This window comes from Columba livia, chromosome 3 (assembly GCF_036013475.1).
Source record: "Columba livia isolate bColLiv1 breed racing homer chromosome 3, bColLiv1.pat.W.v2, whole genome shotgun sequence".
In the NCBI taxonomy this organism is placed as follows: domain Eukaryota; kingdom Metazoa; phylum Chordata; class Aves; order Columbiformes; family Columbidae; genus Columba; species Columba livia.
In genome coordinates, this window is record NC_088604.1 from 121,494,556 (window position 1) to 121,509,400 (window position 14,845).

The following is a 14,845-nucleotide window of genomic DNA, read 5'->3' on the forward strand; positions in this document are numbered from 1 at the left end:
GCCCTTGAGCAGGGGCAGCCTGATACATACCTAGAGCTGTGGGGTCTCTGTATGGAAGGCCCCTTTGCCCACTTCTTCTGCCATTTACACAAATTGGATCCTGTGCCAGCTTCAGCAGCGGCAAAGAGCTGATTTGGCGGGAGGGACGCTTTGGAGCGGGCGGGCAGGAGCGATGTTGTTGCCCCAGCGGCGCTGTGCGCTGCGTTCGTGACCCGTGGCGCTGGCCCTCGTGTCCCTGCAGACAGCAGCGAGTTCCTGGCTGACGACTGCAGCATCATTGCGGGCGGGAGCCTGGTGGGCTGGCACCCGGATTCCGCCGCCGTGCTCTGGAGGAGGGTCCTGGGAATCCTCGGGGACGTCAACAACATAGCGTCACCTAAAATCCACGCCAAAGTTTTCAGCTATCTTTATGACTTGTGGTATAAACTTGCAAAGGTACTGTCAACATTGCTTACGCCTGATTTTTCTTTCATTGTGAAAAACATGATTAAATTCAATTTAGTATTAGCATCTAGAACATGAGGGGGAGGTCTGGAGGATTCTGTCCTAAAGATGTTCTTGTTTGTGGGTATCCTCAGTAGAGAATATTCTGTTCAGTGACTAGACAATTTGGATTAGTGAATTTAAATGGGGTGAGGAAGCTCACAAAGAAAATAGAAGTATAGAGTAGAATACTGCAAACGTTGGTATGTGAAAGCCCGTGGTATGATCTAAAATGGAAATATTTGCTTAGGCTGTGGGGGAGCGCTATAGAACAAGCTTTGCTGTCGTTTTGTTTAAGTGTAGCACAGGGTGAAGTGCCCTTAAAGTAAACAAAATAAAGTGAACAAGTAATAATATGAAATGGAGCATTAATGAAGTAAGTTACCACTTTTATAACCTCTCTTCTCTTAAAAATGTTAGATACGGGACAACCTTGCCATTAGTGTGGACAATCAGTCTACTCCCTCTCCTCCGGCCTTAATTCCCCCTCTCAGAATATTTGCGTCATGGTTGTTCAAGGTGAGTTATTTCTGAATGTTTCACACATTAGCAATTCCCCAGTACCCAGTTCGTATGTGCTGTGTTGTTTTCAGGTTTTGCAGTTGCTGCCAGCTAAGAAGACAAATACCCTCCAAAGGCTCTTTGGACTTGAATCTCTTCTAATAAATAAACGGAGCAGATTTGCTGTATGGAAAATCTGCTGAAGACACAGTTCTGTGTTAGCTGGCTGCTAGGCAAAAATGAATAAGACAAGTTTTTTGCTCTTTTCAGGCAACCACCCTGCCGAACGAGTACAAGGAAGGCAAACTTCAGGCCTACAGGCTGATCTGCGCCATGATGACCAGGCGCCAGGACGTTCTGCCAAATTCCGATTTCCTGGTTCATTTTTACTTTGTGATGCACCTTGGCTTAACAAGTGAAGACCAGGTACAAGCTTTATTTGATTTAAAAGAACACAGTTACTGTGTGCTGTTGGGAGTGTCAGTATTTTCACGTTTGAAGATCTGAAGCAGAAAGGAAGCGATTCTTTGCAACAATCGTCCCTTGTAGCCTGGTCTGTGTCTGTGTTTAGACTACATAGTCCCAATCTTCTCATTGCTCTGCCAGGGATAAGTTTTTTAAACAACAGCTACTCACTTGTCCCTTATTGTCACAGCTGCCCTGCGCCATTGACTGCAAGGACATCTGCAAAAATGAGAATGGATGGTGTCTTCTCCAGACTTTCCCCTTCGAGATTGTCCTCCATGTTTAGAACTGGTGCAAAGAGGCCTGAGACAGGTTGTCTTATCACTGAAAGCAAGAGGTGCCGCCAGAACGTTCCATTTCTATGGATCGATGTTCTTTCTAGACCCTGTGTCCTGGCTTGGCCTAATTAATAAATATTTGCTGGGAGATGAGGAAAAGGCTTAATCTGTTGAGAAGTAAGGAGATCACTGGGCCACAGAAACAGCTAAATCCTCCCGGAACAGCTCAGAGGTGCTCTTCAGCCGACATAGGGGACGTGTATGGCCACGTCCATGTCTTTGTAGCTGCAGGAGCAGCGTACAGTGTGCGGAAAGCCCTGGTGCCGGCAGAGGGCACACACAGCCCCGCTGTCACAGCGCCAGGGCTGCGGTTCAGCTCCCCTCTGAACGGCTGGAGCTCCGGAAAACCTCCCTTGAAAATAGCGAAGGGGAGAAAAAGGACGGAAAGGAAAGAGGTTTCTCCTGGAACAGCCCAAGAGCTCTGGCTGCTGCTGGAACTTAGGGAAAAACAGAAGCGTCTGCCGTTTACAAAGCACAGACAGGGAAAATAAAAGCGTAGTGGAAACTCCGCTTTTTGCCAATCTCAGTATGTTGCCTGAGAATAACGAAGAGCTCGTTTCTCCTCCATTTCACTAATGCCATTCAGACTCAGTTCAGCGCTGCTCGGTGTGCAGAGGAGCTTCATTCCCCTGCAAACAGACCATGTGAGCTGCTGACTGTGATCAGACCCCTGAATTTAAAAACACACGCAGCACGACATCTTCTCACGTAGGACACACAACTCAGGAAGCTTCAAAGCCTGATGTAGATAGACCAGATCTAAACAAATAATAATCACTTTTATGTTTGAAAAAAACAAAGACCTTTAAATTGATATAGCAGGGCCACAGGGGTGCAAAATATCAGTAATTTCAAGATGTAAGTTGTTTTCACCTACACGTTTCCATGAAACGGGCAGGTTTGCGGGGGTGTCCAGCTGTCGGCAGTTGGTTTTCGCTGTGCCAAGGGGTGCTTTATTTCCTGAAATGTGGCCTCTTCCTGGAGAACCAATTCCTGCATAGAAACCAGGAGATTTTGAAACTGGCGTTTGTTGTGGCCGAGCTGGTTTTTACCCGGTTATTGCGTTTTGGTGTGAACAGGGCACGTCCTTTCGCAGCCGCTCCGCACTCCCGTCCTGCGCTTTTGTTCTGCCTCGCTCTGCGCCTTTTTGCCTCTTGGTGGCACCGTTGACCACGAGTTTTCTCTGGTGTGGCTGTCCATGCAGTGCCGAGCTGGTGCTTTTGTACTTCCAGGGATTTGGGGAGATGCTGTTACCTGGTGAACGTCTGACAAGAGCGGGTGTGATGTCCTGGGGCACCGGGACGGCTGAACCCGGCTCCAGGTTCTAGGATTGAAGGGGCTGCCTACCAAGATCAACCTGGCGGATTTTGTTAGCACAGATGGGTTTTGTTTGCGCAGCGCAAGCGTCAATCTCTCACTGTTAAGGAACATGAGGAGAAAGCACTGGGGTGTTCTCGGGGAGTTTTCCTTCTGTGTGTACTGCTAGTGCAGCTTTTGCCATTGATGGGGGAAGGCAACAGAAAGGTTATCAGGAAATTGCAGTGGCTACTGTGGAAGAGCTTTTCAGGTGGCTATGTACTTTTAAAAAACTACAGTCCAAAGCCTCTTTGACCCGACTGTGATTACCAATATTTTAGTTAGCATCAGAAATGTTTATTTTTGAAATATTTCTCTTCCCACTCCTCCCTTGAGGATACGAGTATGCAAAATTGCTGCTGTATTGTGCGGATTCTGGTGATGGCAGCAAAACAGAGGCATGCACTTTTGAACACAGGTATAAGGTATAAGGTAATCCGGTACCACTCCCAGCAAGCGCAGGCTGGCTTTGCGGGCTCGTCTCCGGGGTACAGAAAAGAGCAGCGTAAGGGTATATTTTATAGCAAGCTCCCGTGGCACTCTGAGTTCAAGATGCAGCAATTAGCTCAGCAGCTGAGGAAGGTAATGAGCTGCGGCTAATTTACCGTGTGGAAGCGTCTGACAACAAACATCTCTGTGCGGAGCGGACAATCCTCCGCCAGGATTGCATCACCTGCCTCCCTGCGTGGCGGGGCAGGGGACGCGCTTCGCCCGCGGCCGCGCCAGTCCCTCGCCTGCCTTAGGGACACCCGTGGAGTGCCCTTGGCGTGGGTTTGGGACGCGCCTGTTGCACTTGGGGCGGGCATGGCTGCCCCATTCCACCCATTGCAACTATACATTGAAACGATAAATATAGCTTTAGAAACTAACCAGTAGCAATAATAAAGTTTCCCAGTTCAGGTATTTGTAAAATTTGTGCATTACGGTATTAGACTCTGGTTTTTTGCTTTGTGAACTTTAGAAAGCCCATAAGCATCCCCTTGCTTTGTGGCTCCCTTTTGCTGAAGAGCAAAAGCACCAACACACAATTCAGCCCCTTCTCAGGAAAACAACCATTGAGATCATTCTGACTCCTCCATTCTGGCACTTTTGGTACTTAAATAATCTTTCTAGATTACTGGTGTTTTTCTCCTAAACCTTCTGTGCATTTTCATGATGCTGTTTATTTCCATCTCAGTTTGCACTCTTAGTTTGAGAAGAGAAGGCGGTGCAAGGCAGGGGCTCACTGTGGAGGAAAGCTGTAGAAGAGGCAGGTTTCCAGTCTCGTTCACGTTTCAAACCGCAGGCTGTTGGTGTCATTTTCCAGCAGGTCTCACCCTGCCGCCAGGGCTCTGGGATCTGTCCCCGTGCGTCGTGTCACCCGTTGGCAACAGCCACCCCCGCGCTTCTGCCCGGGGGCCGGGGCTTTCCTGAGCCGCCAGCCGACAGGAGGCTCCCGGTGTGAATGGACGGTCACACTGGCTTGCCAGGCTGTCTCCGGAATAGAGTGCTTTTAGAGATCAAAATGTACGAAGGGACGTAATAAAAAGTGTAGACTTCAGAAATTCCCTGTGGAAAGGACAGCTAATAGACGAGGAAGGAGACTTTTCTTTAGTTCAGTGGTGCTAAGGGCAGACCAAACTTTAAATGTGGAAGGAGAAGACAACGGTGCCCGAAGGCCGGTGAGCTCGGGTGATAAGTGAACTCGTACCTGAAACGTAGTGATAGCGAGGAGAACTCGGAAAAGCAAATGGAAGCGCTTGTTCCTTTAAAATAAAACGTGAAGGATTTACCAGTTAAGTCCTGTGTGAATTAATAATCTTTCCTGGGCTGTAAATTTCAGCCCCTAATGAGGTTTCTGTGTGTGAAGAACAGAGTGAACTCTAAGTGAAAAATCCATGCTGTTCCGCGGAGGCCGGTTGGAGCCGTGCGGGAGGCAGCTGGCCGGCTATTTGGTTACACCTGTAATCTGCAAAAGCTCCGGCAAAATTAGGTGAAGAATATTTTTGCAGTTGACCTTCCAGTGAACTTGCATAATGTTTTTTCACTTACTCGGTGGGTGTTTATGACCTTATTATTGGGATTACTGGATTGCCCTGTGCTGAAATACTGTGCCATTTATAGGGTTAATGCATTTGAGAAGGACATTCGTGTGATTGCCCCTTCTCTCCCCTCCTCCCCATTTTTAACACTACAGAGCATCATTTTGAATCGAAATAGTCCATAATGGTCCTTTTTTTCACTTTTCTTTAACAACATGAACACTGAATTATAGCTGTGCAATTATGTAAACAATGGAAATGCTTCCAGAATGAATACTTCCTTTTGAATTTTCATTTTGTGTAATTGCCGAAAGGTTTGGAGCCATAATAAGCCAAAATTATTTTACACATTTATCGTTCTAAAGGTCAATTATGAAAGAAGTAAAGAAACAACACTGTACAGAATGAGTAAACCAATTTCTATTGCCATCACCATATGTTTTTCTTATTGCTTGTGTTTTCCAGTTACTGTGTACATAGCATTCAATTAAAGTGATTCATTTACTAGGCTGGAAGCTGCAGAGCAGAGTTTGCGTTTGGAGAACGGCGCTTTGGGGGAAGGAAACAACTCGCCTCTGTTTGAATTACCTGATTTTTGCAGTATCGCTGATAGGACATATGTTCTCACTTGGTCTCTTTCTCATAAGCCTGACTCTCCCGATAAGCTCGCGGTGCTACTGAATTACCACTGAGACGGGGCTGCGCCAGCCTAGGGGGGTGTACCAGTCTGCGGGTGTACCAGCCCGCGGGTGTACCAGCCCGCGGGTGTACCAGCCCAGGGGGGTGTACCAGCCCAGGGGGGTGTACCAGCCCGCGGGTGTACCAGCCCGCGGGTGTACCAGTCTGCGGGTGTACCAGTTTGCGGGTGTGCTGGGGCAATGGGGAGAACAGGCTCCTCCTGGCCCCCGTGGCTGCAGAACCTCCAGCACAACAACAGCGCTATGGTCAGGGCAGGTTCTGCCTCGTTAATTTAAATGGAGTCACTCGAACTATTGCGACCGAGATGGAAAAGGGCAGTGACAGCTCATGGGAAGCTGAGTTGAACACGGGGATTTTTGGGGCTCTTTTGCACTTGTGCAGCACGAATGTGTAAGAGTCGTGAGTGTGTTTTATCACCGCGGTGTACGATCTGCGCCGTGAATTCAGCAGTTTGAAGCTATACAACAAAAAAGAGAAATTGAGGATTGTCTCTTAGCTTTGCAAAATAAGTTTTTCAAAGGTTTCTCGCTATGAAAACAAACTTATTTTTTTAGTAGTAGTGTGTCTCATAACCAGCGAGTAGACCCGTGCAACCAGGTTGTCGCCGCTGCCGCGGCACGTGCTGCGGTGGTATGGGTCGCGCTGTGTGCAGGTGTGGGTGTGTTACCCTGCAGTGGCGCTGCTGCCCTCGCGCCCCGAGGCTGCTGCCCCGGCGGTGGTTCGGGGGCTCAGCAGATGGGGCGGTGGGCTGGTTTTGGCCGGTCTGTGCTGCCCACGCCGTCACCTCCCGCGCAGGTCAGCGCGGTGACAGCAGCGTGCGCTCCATCTGCCGTCCCTGCCCCGTCACGCGCAGCCCGCGTGCACCGCGCTACCTGGCTCTGGAGGTAACTACAGGTGCGCGGTGCTGCGAGGAGCCCGCTGCGTTAATCAGACCCTTAATTACAAAAAGGTGGGTCTTTTGTTCCACTCGGAACGCGAGTTTGCCGCCGGCTTTATGAGCTGCCGCATCCATCTGCTCTCTTTCCGAATGTTTGCGTTGACTGATATTGACTTTAGAATGTATCAAAGGAAGTGATTAAAACTAGTTTAAACATTAACTCGAGTGGCATTTTAGTTTATTCAGGAAAGCGAAAGCATTATCCAGCACCACGTTAAAAACTGATATTATTTATTTGAAATGTATAACACGGTTATTTCATAGGATCTTAGTGCCCCAAACACTTAGCGGAACGCTGCAAAGGTTCTGTGCAGGTGTTTAGCGGTGCTGTGAGAAAATACTGGGGGTGTTCAAATCTGTCTTGGTGTAGAGAAAAATGAGTTTGGCTTCTTGAGTTTTTGGTCTAGAAACTGAGCCCTCTGCGCCTTCAACAGCCCAGCAAAAGCTTGCTTTGTTGTTTTCCACCAAGACTTATCTATATTTGCTATCTTAATTATTTAGAAGAAGAGCAACTTGGAATAATGTAGTTAGTGCAGATTTGTCTGTGCTCCTGTGCTGTGTGATCACTTGTTGTGTTTGACGTGGCTCCGTTTCTCAGCTAGTCCAGAGCAGCTGACAAATGCCATCTGTGCTGGAGCCCGAGGGCGGACGGCCCGGCTGTCGGTCCCTGCCCGCGCCCATCGGTCTGTCTGTCTGCTCCTCGGTCTGTCCGCCCGTCAGTCTGTCTGCTCGGGCTCCCGTGGCTGCGGAGCTGGGAGTGGTGGGATCTGAGGAAATACCTCATTGGGAGTAGTGTAACGCGTCACCTGAAATTGAGTGTGGTTTAAATGTTTTGAATCCCAAGTCTTGTTTAACAGGAGAACAGATCTGTTATGCTTGATGCAAAGAGACACGAGTGGCTTTTGTTTGGTTTTAACAAGAATTGGATTATGAACACTACCAAAATACAAAGTGCCCTTTTTCTACCAAATGCATCTGCAGCGGAAAGCAGCAGTTGTTACGTGATGATCAGTTATATGTCGAACCCTGTGGCTCTGTGAATTATCACCTTGATTAGGGTGGAACTGCTGAATTGCAGAGTTCAGGCTTCTCAAACGCTCCCTTCTGGTTTCAGGCTTTGGTTTTGCTGTGGTTTTTGTTGTTGTTTGTTTTCTGTTCTCAGACAGGTCCCTTCTCTTCCAGGATATCTTGAACACCGTCATAAAGCACTGCCCACCGTGGTTTTTCTTCCTGGGCTTGCCCGGCTTCACGCTGCTGATCGGAGACTTCATCACGGCGGCAGCCAGGGTGCTGAGCAGCGACGCGCCCGAGGTGAGCGCGCTAACGAGCTGGGGATGTCTGCACTGCAACAGGTGTCGGCTCGTTAGCGCAGCGCCAAACGAGGCTCCTGGGGCGGACGCCGTGGCAGCCGATGCGCGGGGCCGCGCGGTGGGGTGACTCGGTGGTGTTGCAGCGGTGTTGCATCAAGAGGCCGAGGCGCGGGACGTCAGATCCTCGCTCACGGCGCAGCGCCTGCGCGCTCAGAGCTCCGCTTGCGTTTCAGACTCTCATGGGCTTTTTGCAGTGAGCCGAGGTTGAAAACAGGGAGTCCTTTTGGCAATGAAGAACTTCTTGCTGGATATCAACACTAATAGGAATGTTATTCTAATTGATTAGATTAGGGATGGACAAGTAAAACAGCGAATCAGTGGCGGGATGCCAAAATAAGGGTAAAGGGCTGGCTGTCCTGGGCAGGGCAGGAAGGGTTTGTTGTGCACGAGCCGCTGGTTCGGGGAGCCCTTCCTGTGCACTTTGGCCGAGAGCTGTTCCTGCCATCTGTGCGGGGACAGGGCTCCTGTGTTTGTGCAGGGCCAGCGTCCTCGCAGCGTTTACAGCCCTCCCGACATCTCTGCAAAAACCGACCAGCCTGGTCATCGATCCAGGGCTTAAAGTGCTAATGAGAAATGAAAACTTCGCTTTCCATGGGAAAAGAAACTAACAAACCAACCCAACCAAACAAAAAACCCCCAAAACCCAACTGAAAACCAGCACAACACCGCCTTCCATTTCTCCTGCAAGCGTAAAATGTAGTGTGTGTTGCGTTTTCAACATTACGCAAGGTTGTATAGCAGTACTTAGTGCGTTTATAGCTCATGCCTTGTTGCTTTTGATGGTTTTATTGAAGTGGGAATCTCTCTACACGCTCTTCTCGTGTGTGCAGTCGGTTAGAGTGCGTTGTGCTGCCCCTTGTGTCCCACAACCAGCTAGTAGTGGTGCTGGGTTAGTGCTTAAAACTCCCGCTCCGCTTTTCTTTAGGTTGTCCTGTGCTTTGTGCTGACACGGAATCGCTGATGGTTGGACTGTGTAATGGCAGAGGAGGTGTTCAAACCGTAGAACGCCTGTAGGAGCAGGGCCAGGCCCTGCTGGAGGAGAGGCTCGGCCTCAGGAACGGGCAGAGCTCAGAGCAGCAGAGCGTGGGCAGGTCAGGGTTGGTTAGGCGCAGCTTTGTGCCGCTGCTGCTGAGTTGGGAAGGAAGAGGCACCGGGACGCGTTCCTCGGGCCCCTGGAAACGCTGCGTTGTGAGAACAGCGCGCTGGGTGTTGGTGGTGACGGACGCCAGCCGCAGGCTCGGGTCGTTTCCGTAACTCGGTGAAGTTTTCGTTGTTATGAATGCTTTGGTGTGCCTCTCCTTCGCTAGGCTCCCCGCTCAGAAGCTCACACCATCCTCGGTTCTCTTGTTTGCTTTCCAAATATCTACCAAGAAATCCCGCTCTTGCGGCCTGTTTCGGAATCCGGTGATATCATCGCAGGAACTGCAGATGTGAAGGTAAAGTCACGTTGTGTTAGTAAATCCTAACATATTTTTGGTATACAGTCACTTCATTTTTACCGTCCCCTTTTTGTTTAAAATATAAACCCCTTCTTCTCCCCAAGCCCCCCAGCTGCACACATTACGTGTACTTATTTGATAAGCGTTGCTTTGCTTAACATGCACCATAAAATGAACAAAGCTTAGATACTGCAAATCACATGTTACTTTCAAGGAGAGTGAACCGGCTGGGATCAAATGTGATGTTTTCCAGCCAGATGCCTGTCAGGTCAATTCATTAAATGGTGGCGGTGGTGTTATTTCAAGTGTCCGCTCGGTATATCTGTGTACGTTAGCTTGTCCTGTCAGAGATGTGGGGTGTGCAGAACGAGAGACGTTTTTGCCTTATTGGTATTATAGTGAAATGTTAAGAAAATTCCGCTATTAGACAGAGCTATCAACTTAGGTGAATAGATTTTTTTGCTGAGAATTAGTTTCAGTGGAACACACCGAGACACGAAACAACTTTATTTAAAGCAGGTGTATGAAAAAGTCACTTATTCTGCTATATCTTATTATTCTAGTGCTACCTCATAAATATTTTATTGAAGAATGCTACAGAGGAGCCGAGTGAAGCTGCAAGGTAAAATAGTGAGTAAAAGAGAAACCGGGAAGGTGTTTGTGTGTGTGTGCTTGCACAGCTGGGCTGCTGCTGCTGCCTTGCGCTTCGATGCTGTTTGGCTGAGCTTTCCCTTAGGCCTGTTGAGTGGGGGTCACTGTGCACCTGCAGGCGTTGACCTGTGCTGTGACCTGGGAGAGGGAGAAGAGAGATGGCATCTTTGGGCATTGCTTCCTTCTTTTTGCCCTCAATATGCTTCTGGGAGTGGTGACCAAAGCACCTTTTCTTTTTGCGCAGATGCGTAGCCATCTGTGGCCTGGGCGTCTGGATCTGTGAAGAGCTGGCGCAGGGCACAAACCACCCCCAGGTGAAGGAGGCAATCAACGTCATAGGCGTGACACTGAAGGTATTGCTCTGACAGGCTCTAATCAACAAACATTGTGTAAAAAAGGCATTTTCATTGTTTTTAAATAGTCGCCGGTTATATGGACCACAGTCTGCGGGTTGTCTGGATATTTTATTTGGCTTTTAATTATCATCTCTTGTCTTCCAGTTCTCTAATAAACTGGTAGCTCAGGTAGCCTGTGATGTTCTTCAGCTCCTGGTTTCTTATTGGCAAAAGCTTCAGAAGTACGAATCCTCCCTGTCCAAGAAAATCACTGAAGTACGTCAGTTTCTTTAAAATATTTGTATGGAAATTGTATGCAAAATAGTTTTCTTAATTCCTTACTCGAGCCACCTTAACTGCAACTTCTTTGACTTTTCTTTCCTCTGCGGCTCTAGACAGGTGATGTACTTGCTGGAGCCCTCGGACTGGCGTCCTTCTCTCTCTTGTAGTGCTTGATTTCCAAAATCCTCAGTAAAACTTGCTTGCACTTGGGCGTGTTTTCCAAGGGCGGTTAGATGCTGCCAGGACAATTCACCCTTTGTCGTACCCTTTCCAAATGAAGCTTGTGCTCTGCTTTTATAGGGAGACAAGTTACATGTCTTTCTGGGATTTTTTCTGTTTCGATGCAGATCCTGGTGGCCACTATCGCGTTTCTTTTGCCGAGCGCTGAATACTCGTCGGTGGAAGCAGATAAAAAGGTGCGTCGGTGCCCGGAGCAGTCTGCGCTCCTCCTTTGTGCTCTTCGGGATGGCCATTGAATGAGTTCCCTTTGAACCAGACTTGTGTGTTAAACTTTCAAACTCCTACCTTTACGTTGGGGCGAATTTAATAGAATACACCTAAAATCCGCGTCACATGTTTCTGTTTAGTTTATAGTTTCGCTGCTGCTTTGCTTGCTGGATTGGTGCATGGCGTTACCCATGAAAGTGCTGCTGGAGCCCGTGTCTGCGGGTGCTGTGGAAGATCAGCACGCGGCCAAAGCGCCGCTGCTGGACTACATTTACAGAGTGAGTATGAGGAGCGGACGGGATTCCTTGTGTCCAGGCGTTCGGAGGTGCCTTTCACAGACCCCCTGGGGCACGGGAGCATCTTTAGCACGCTGTGGAAAATCGTCCGTTCTCGCAGGGGGGGCAGAACTCAGATGAGAAGTTAACAAAGTGAAATGTTGAGAAGATCAGAGATGTAGAACAGACAGGATGGTGAAGAGAGAAAGGTAAAATGTGAGCCAGTGAAAATAATTCTTAGAGAAATAGTTGGCTTATTTGAAATGGGCTGGAGTCCTGAAGCGAGCTGTTAAAGTACAAAATACGTGCTGAGGAAGTGTGTTATTTTAAACTGCTGTATTTAGACGTGGATGGTTTTTGTAGCGCGTCCTGGCTTTCACGATGTGAAAACAGCGGTGGGTCGCTCACTGGGCGCGTTTATTGGGGCCTGTGGCGTACGTGGCCCCTTGTGAGCGTCCCGCTGTCCCCCAGGTCCTGCACTGCTGCGTGAACGGCTCCAGCACCCACACGCAGCAGAGCCCCTACGTGCTGAGCCTGGCGGATCTCTCCTGCAGCGACTACGACCCCTTCCTGCCGCTGGGGAACGTCCGCAGCTCGGAGCCGGCCCAGAGCCCCTGCGCCACGGACCTGGGCAACCTGCTCACCGTCGCCGAGGGTAAGAGCTGGCCGAGCCCGGCGCAGCAGCTTCCCGGGTCCCCTCTCTGCCTCCAGAACGTGCTTCTCGTCGCTCTGTGTGCAAGCTGTGCCTGCAAAACCGGGCAGTGCCCAAGTTTAGCGCCGTTCAGTTGCCTCTGGTGTAGGATGTTTGAGTTTGCTGCTGACAAAGGTGCATGAGGAGGATGACAGGAGAAGGAAAGTGACACTGCACTGCTGTATGGCAAGAAACTTGCCCAGAGGATAGACCAAGAAGCCGGTTTGGCCTTTGGTGCTATTTATAATTTAGTATAGAGAATTAAGTTCAACAAATAAGTCCCAAATGAAACTTCTTTCAGAAGCGTGCAGCTGCCCTTGGATGTTTTCAGTAGAAAAGACTCCATTGTCGTAGCTGATTTGCCTGTTTGGAGCGATGTGAGAGGAACATGGAGGATTTGGAGGAAATTCTGCAGCTGCATAAATGTGCCATTCCTGCCGACTGGCAATCTACCTGTGCCTAAAGTGGAAAGGGGCTATTTGTACCTAGGAATGTTACGTTACTAACTTTATTTAAAGTCAGCTTAAAAGCGTGCATTGAAACTTATGGAATGATGTATCTCCACGTGATTTATCGTGGAGATCATCTTTATTTCAAACACTTGTTAAAAATAGCCTTAAAAACAATGGCTGGTCAACTGTCGATTAGGTCCATGTTAAGTAATTTCATATATTAATACACTTTAACGTGTTTCTGCAGAAGAATTGAAAGTACAATATGGTAAAATATGAAGTTGTGCAAGATAATTTTAGATTGGCAGCGATGCTTTGAAATAGTATTTTCTGGTTTTGAGACTGTACCGGTTTTCAATCCTACCACTTATTTTCTCTGATTCTGTGCGTGTACTTTTAGTTTTAACAAAAGGTTAAAACTTCTCTGCACAGATTTCCTGCTGAGTAAGGTGTGTTAATAGCAGAAAGATAAAGCTACCTGTCAGGTACATGTGGTGTTTTAGGGAGAATGAGATGTTTCTCGTCTTGAATACGTTAATGCCCTACAAGTTCTTTGGTTTGGTTGTTTTTGAAGCAGGTTAATTCAGGGATTTACTACTGGGGGATTCAATAATAGAATAAAGAACCTTTTTATGAGAGGAAGCTGGAGAATTTTGGCTTTTTGGGGCTCGCAAAAGGCTGAAGGGCAGGCTTCCGAAATGCGACAGGAATTTGCAGGAGCTCTTTTTAATTACCTCTTGCTGCTCTTATCGAACTACTGTCTTTTCCTTGATCGTTTTAGAGAAGAGGAGGAGGAACTTGGAGCTGATCCCCCTGACGGCGCGGATGGTGATGACGCACCTGGTGAACCACCTGAGCCACTACCCGCTGAGCGGGGGCCCGGCCGTCCTGCACAGCCTGCTGAGCGAGAACCACGACAACTCCTTCGTGGACTCCCCCGAGCTGTCCTCGGACGTCTTCCGCAGCCCCAACCTGCAGCTCTTCGTCTTCAACGACAGCACGCTCATCTCCTACCTCCAGATCCCCGCCGAGAAGCAGCCGGGCCCCGAGCCGGCCGCGGCCCCCTCGGACGTGCGGGTGATCGTGCGGGACATCTCGGGGAAGTACTCGTGGGACGGCAGGGTGCTGTACGGCCCGCTGGAGGGCTGCCTGCCGCCGCACCGCACGCCCAGCGCCTTCGCCATCTCGGCACAGCCCGAGTGCCGCTTCCTTTCCCAGAAAGACGTTTCTCAGGCGGAAGAAGGAGAAGATGCGCTGGACCAGCTGCTGGAGCAGATTGGGAGCAGCAGCCCGGAGTGCCTCCTGCATCCCCAGCGCAAGCTGAACGAGCCGTCGCCACCGCCCTTCGGCATGAGCCGTGACCAGGAGAACGCCATCACCGAGGCGCTGATGAGGCAGAGCGCCCAGGAAACAGAGTATATGTTGAAACGCGGCTCGGACCTCAGCATGAAAGTGGCCCGGCAAGAGCCGCCGCGTCCTGCCGAACCCCAGGCGTCCTTCTATTTCTGCCGCCTCCTGCTGAACGACTTGGGGATGAACTCCTGGGACAGAAGGTAGGCAGAGCGGTCCACAATGTGTCTGCAGGACTCCCGCTCTTCGCGCTTGTACTCCTAAGCGGGTACACGCTTAAGAAAGGGAGAGCCGTATAGCTAGGTGGTGGTCAGAGCATGCTGCTGAACTTCTGCATGCGCCTGCTTCAGGGGTTATTTTAAACAGACATCTGCAGATTGTTCATAAGAATAATTTTTAAAAGTCATTTGAGTCCCGTTAATCTGATTCCTTTCTCTTAGCTATTTGAGTGAGGAAAATATTGTGTCTGTATAGTTGCATTTTCCTACAAATCTTTTTTTTTTTTTGTATATATTTATAGAAAAAGCTTTCACCTTCTTAAGAAAAATGCAAAATTACTGCGAGAACTGAAAAATCTGGATTCCCGCCAATGGTAGGTAACGTTTACTAAAAATACCATTGATGAGGTTAGTGTTGCCAAAGAAATAAGTATGTCACCAAACCCAAAAGTTCCTTACGACTGCGTGTGCCAGCAATACAAATGTTTGTATGAGAAATGGATTGTCTGTTTCTAAAGGGTTCTGTAGCCCGGAT

At 49.0% G+C, this 14,845-nt stretch overlaps 1 protein-coding gene across 8 annotated transcripts in view; it reads left to right on the forward strand.

The window, feature by feature from the left end:
* Positions 1 to 14,845, forward strand: part of RALGAPA2 (Ral GTPase activating protein catalytic subunit alpha 2) — a 90,088-nt gene that overhangs the window by 30,591 nt on the left and 44,652 nt on the right. For all 8 annotated transcript variants that reach the window (XR_010471823.1, XM_065059448.1, XM_065059449.1 and 5 more), the window contains 13 exons: positions 242 to 435; positions 904 to 1,002; positions 1,255 to 1,410; positions 7,983 to 8,111; positions 9,478 to 9,606; positions 10,173 to 10,231; positions 10,505 to 10,613; positions 10,761 to 10,871; positions 11,225 to 11,293; positions 11,465 to 11,602; positions 12,071 to 12,254; positions 13,524 to 14,295; positions 14,613 to 14,684. Coding sequence is in view for 7 of the 8 variants with exons in the window: in XM_065059448.1 (XP_064915520.1) it covers positions 242 to 435; positions 904 to 1,002; positions 1,255 to 1,410; positions 7,983 to 8,111; positions 9,478 to 9,606; positions 10,173 to 10,231; positions 10,505 to 10,613; positions 10,761 to 10,871; positions 11,225 to 11,293; positions 11,465 to 11,602; positions 12,071 to 12,254; positions 13,524 to 14,295; positions 14,613 to 14,684 (2,221 nt within the window). In the remaining variant the exon portion in view is untranslated. The remainder of the gene's footprint in view (positions 1 to 241; positions 436 to 903; positions 1,003 to 1,254; positions 1,411 to 7,982; positions 8,112 to 9,477; positions 9,607 to 10,172; positions 10,232 to 10,504; positions 10,614 to 10,760; positions 10,872 to 11,224; positions 11,294 to 11,464; positions 11,603 to 12,070; positions 12,255 to 13,523; positions 14,296 to 14,612; positions 14,685 to 14,845) is intronic.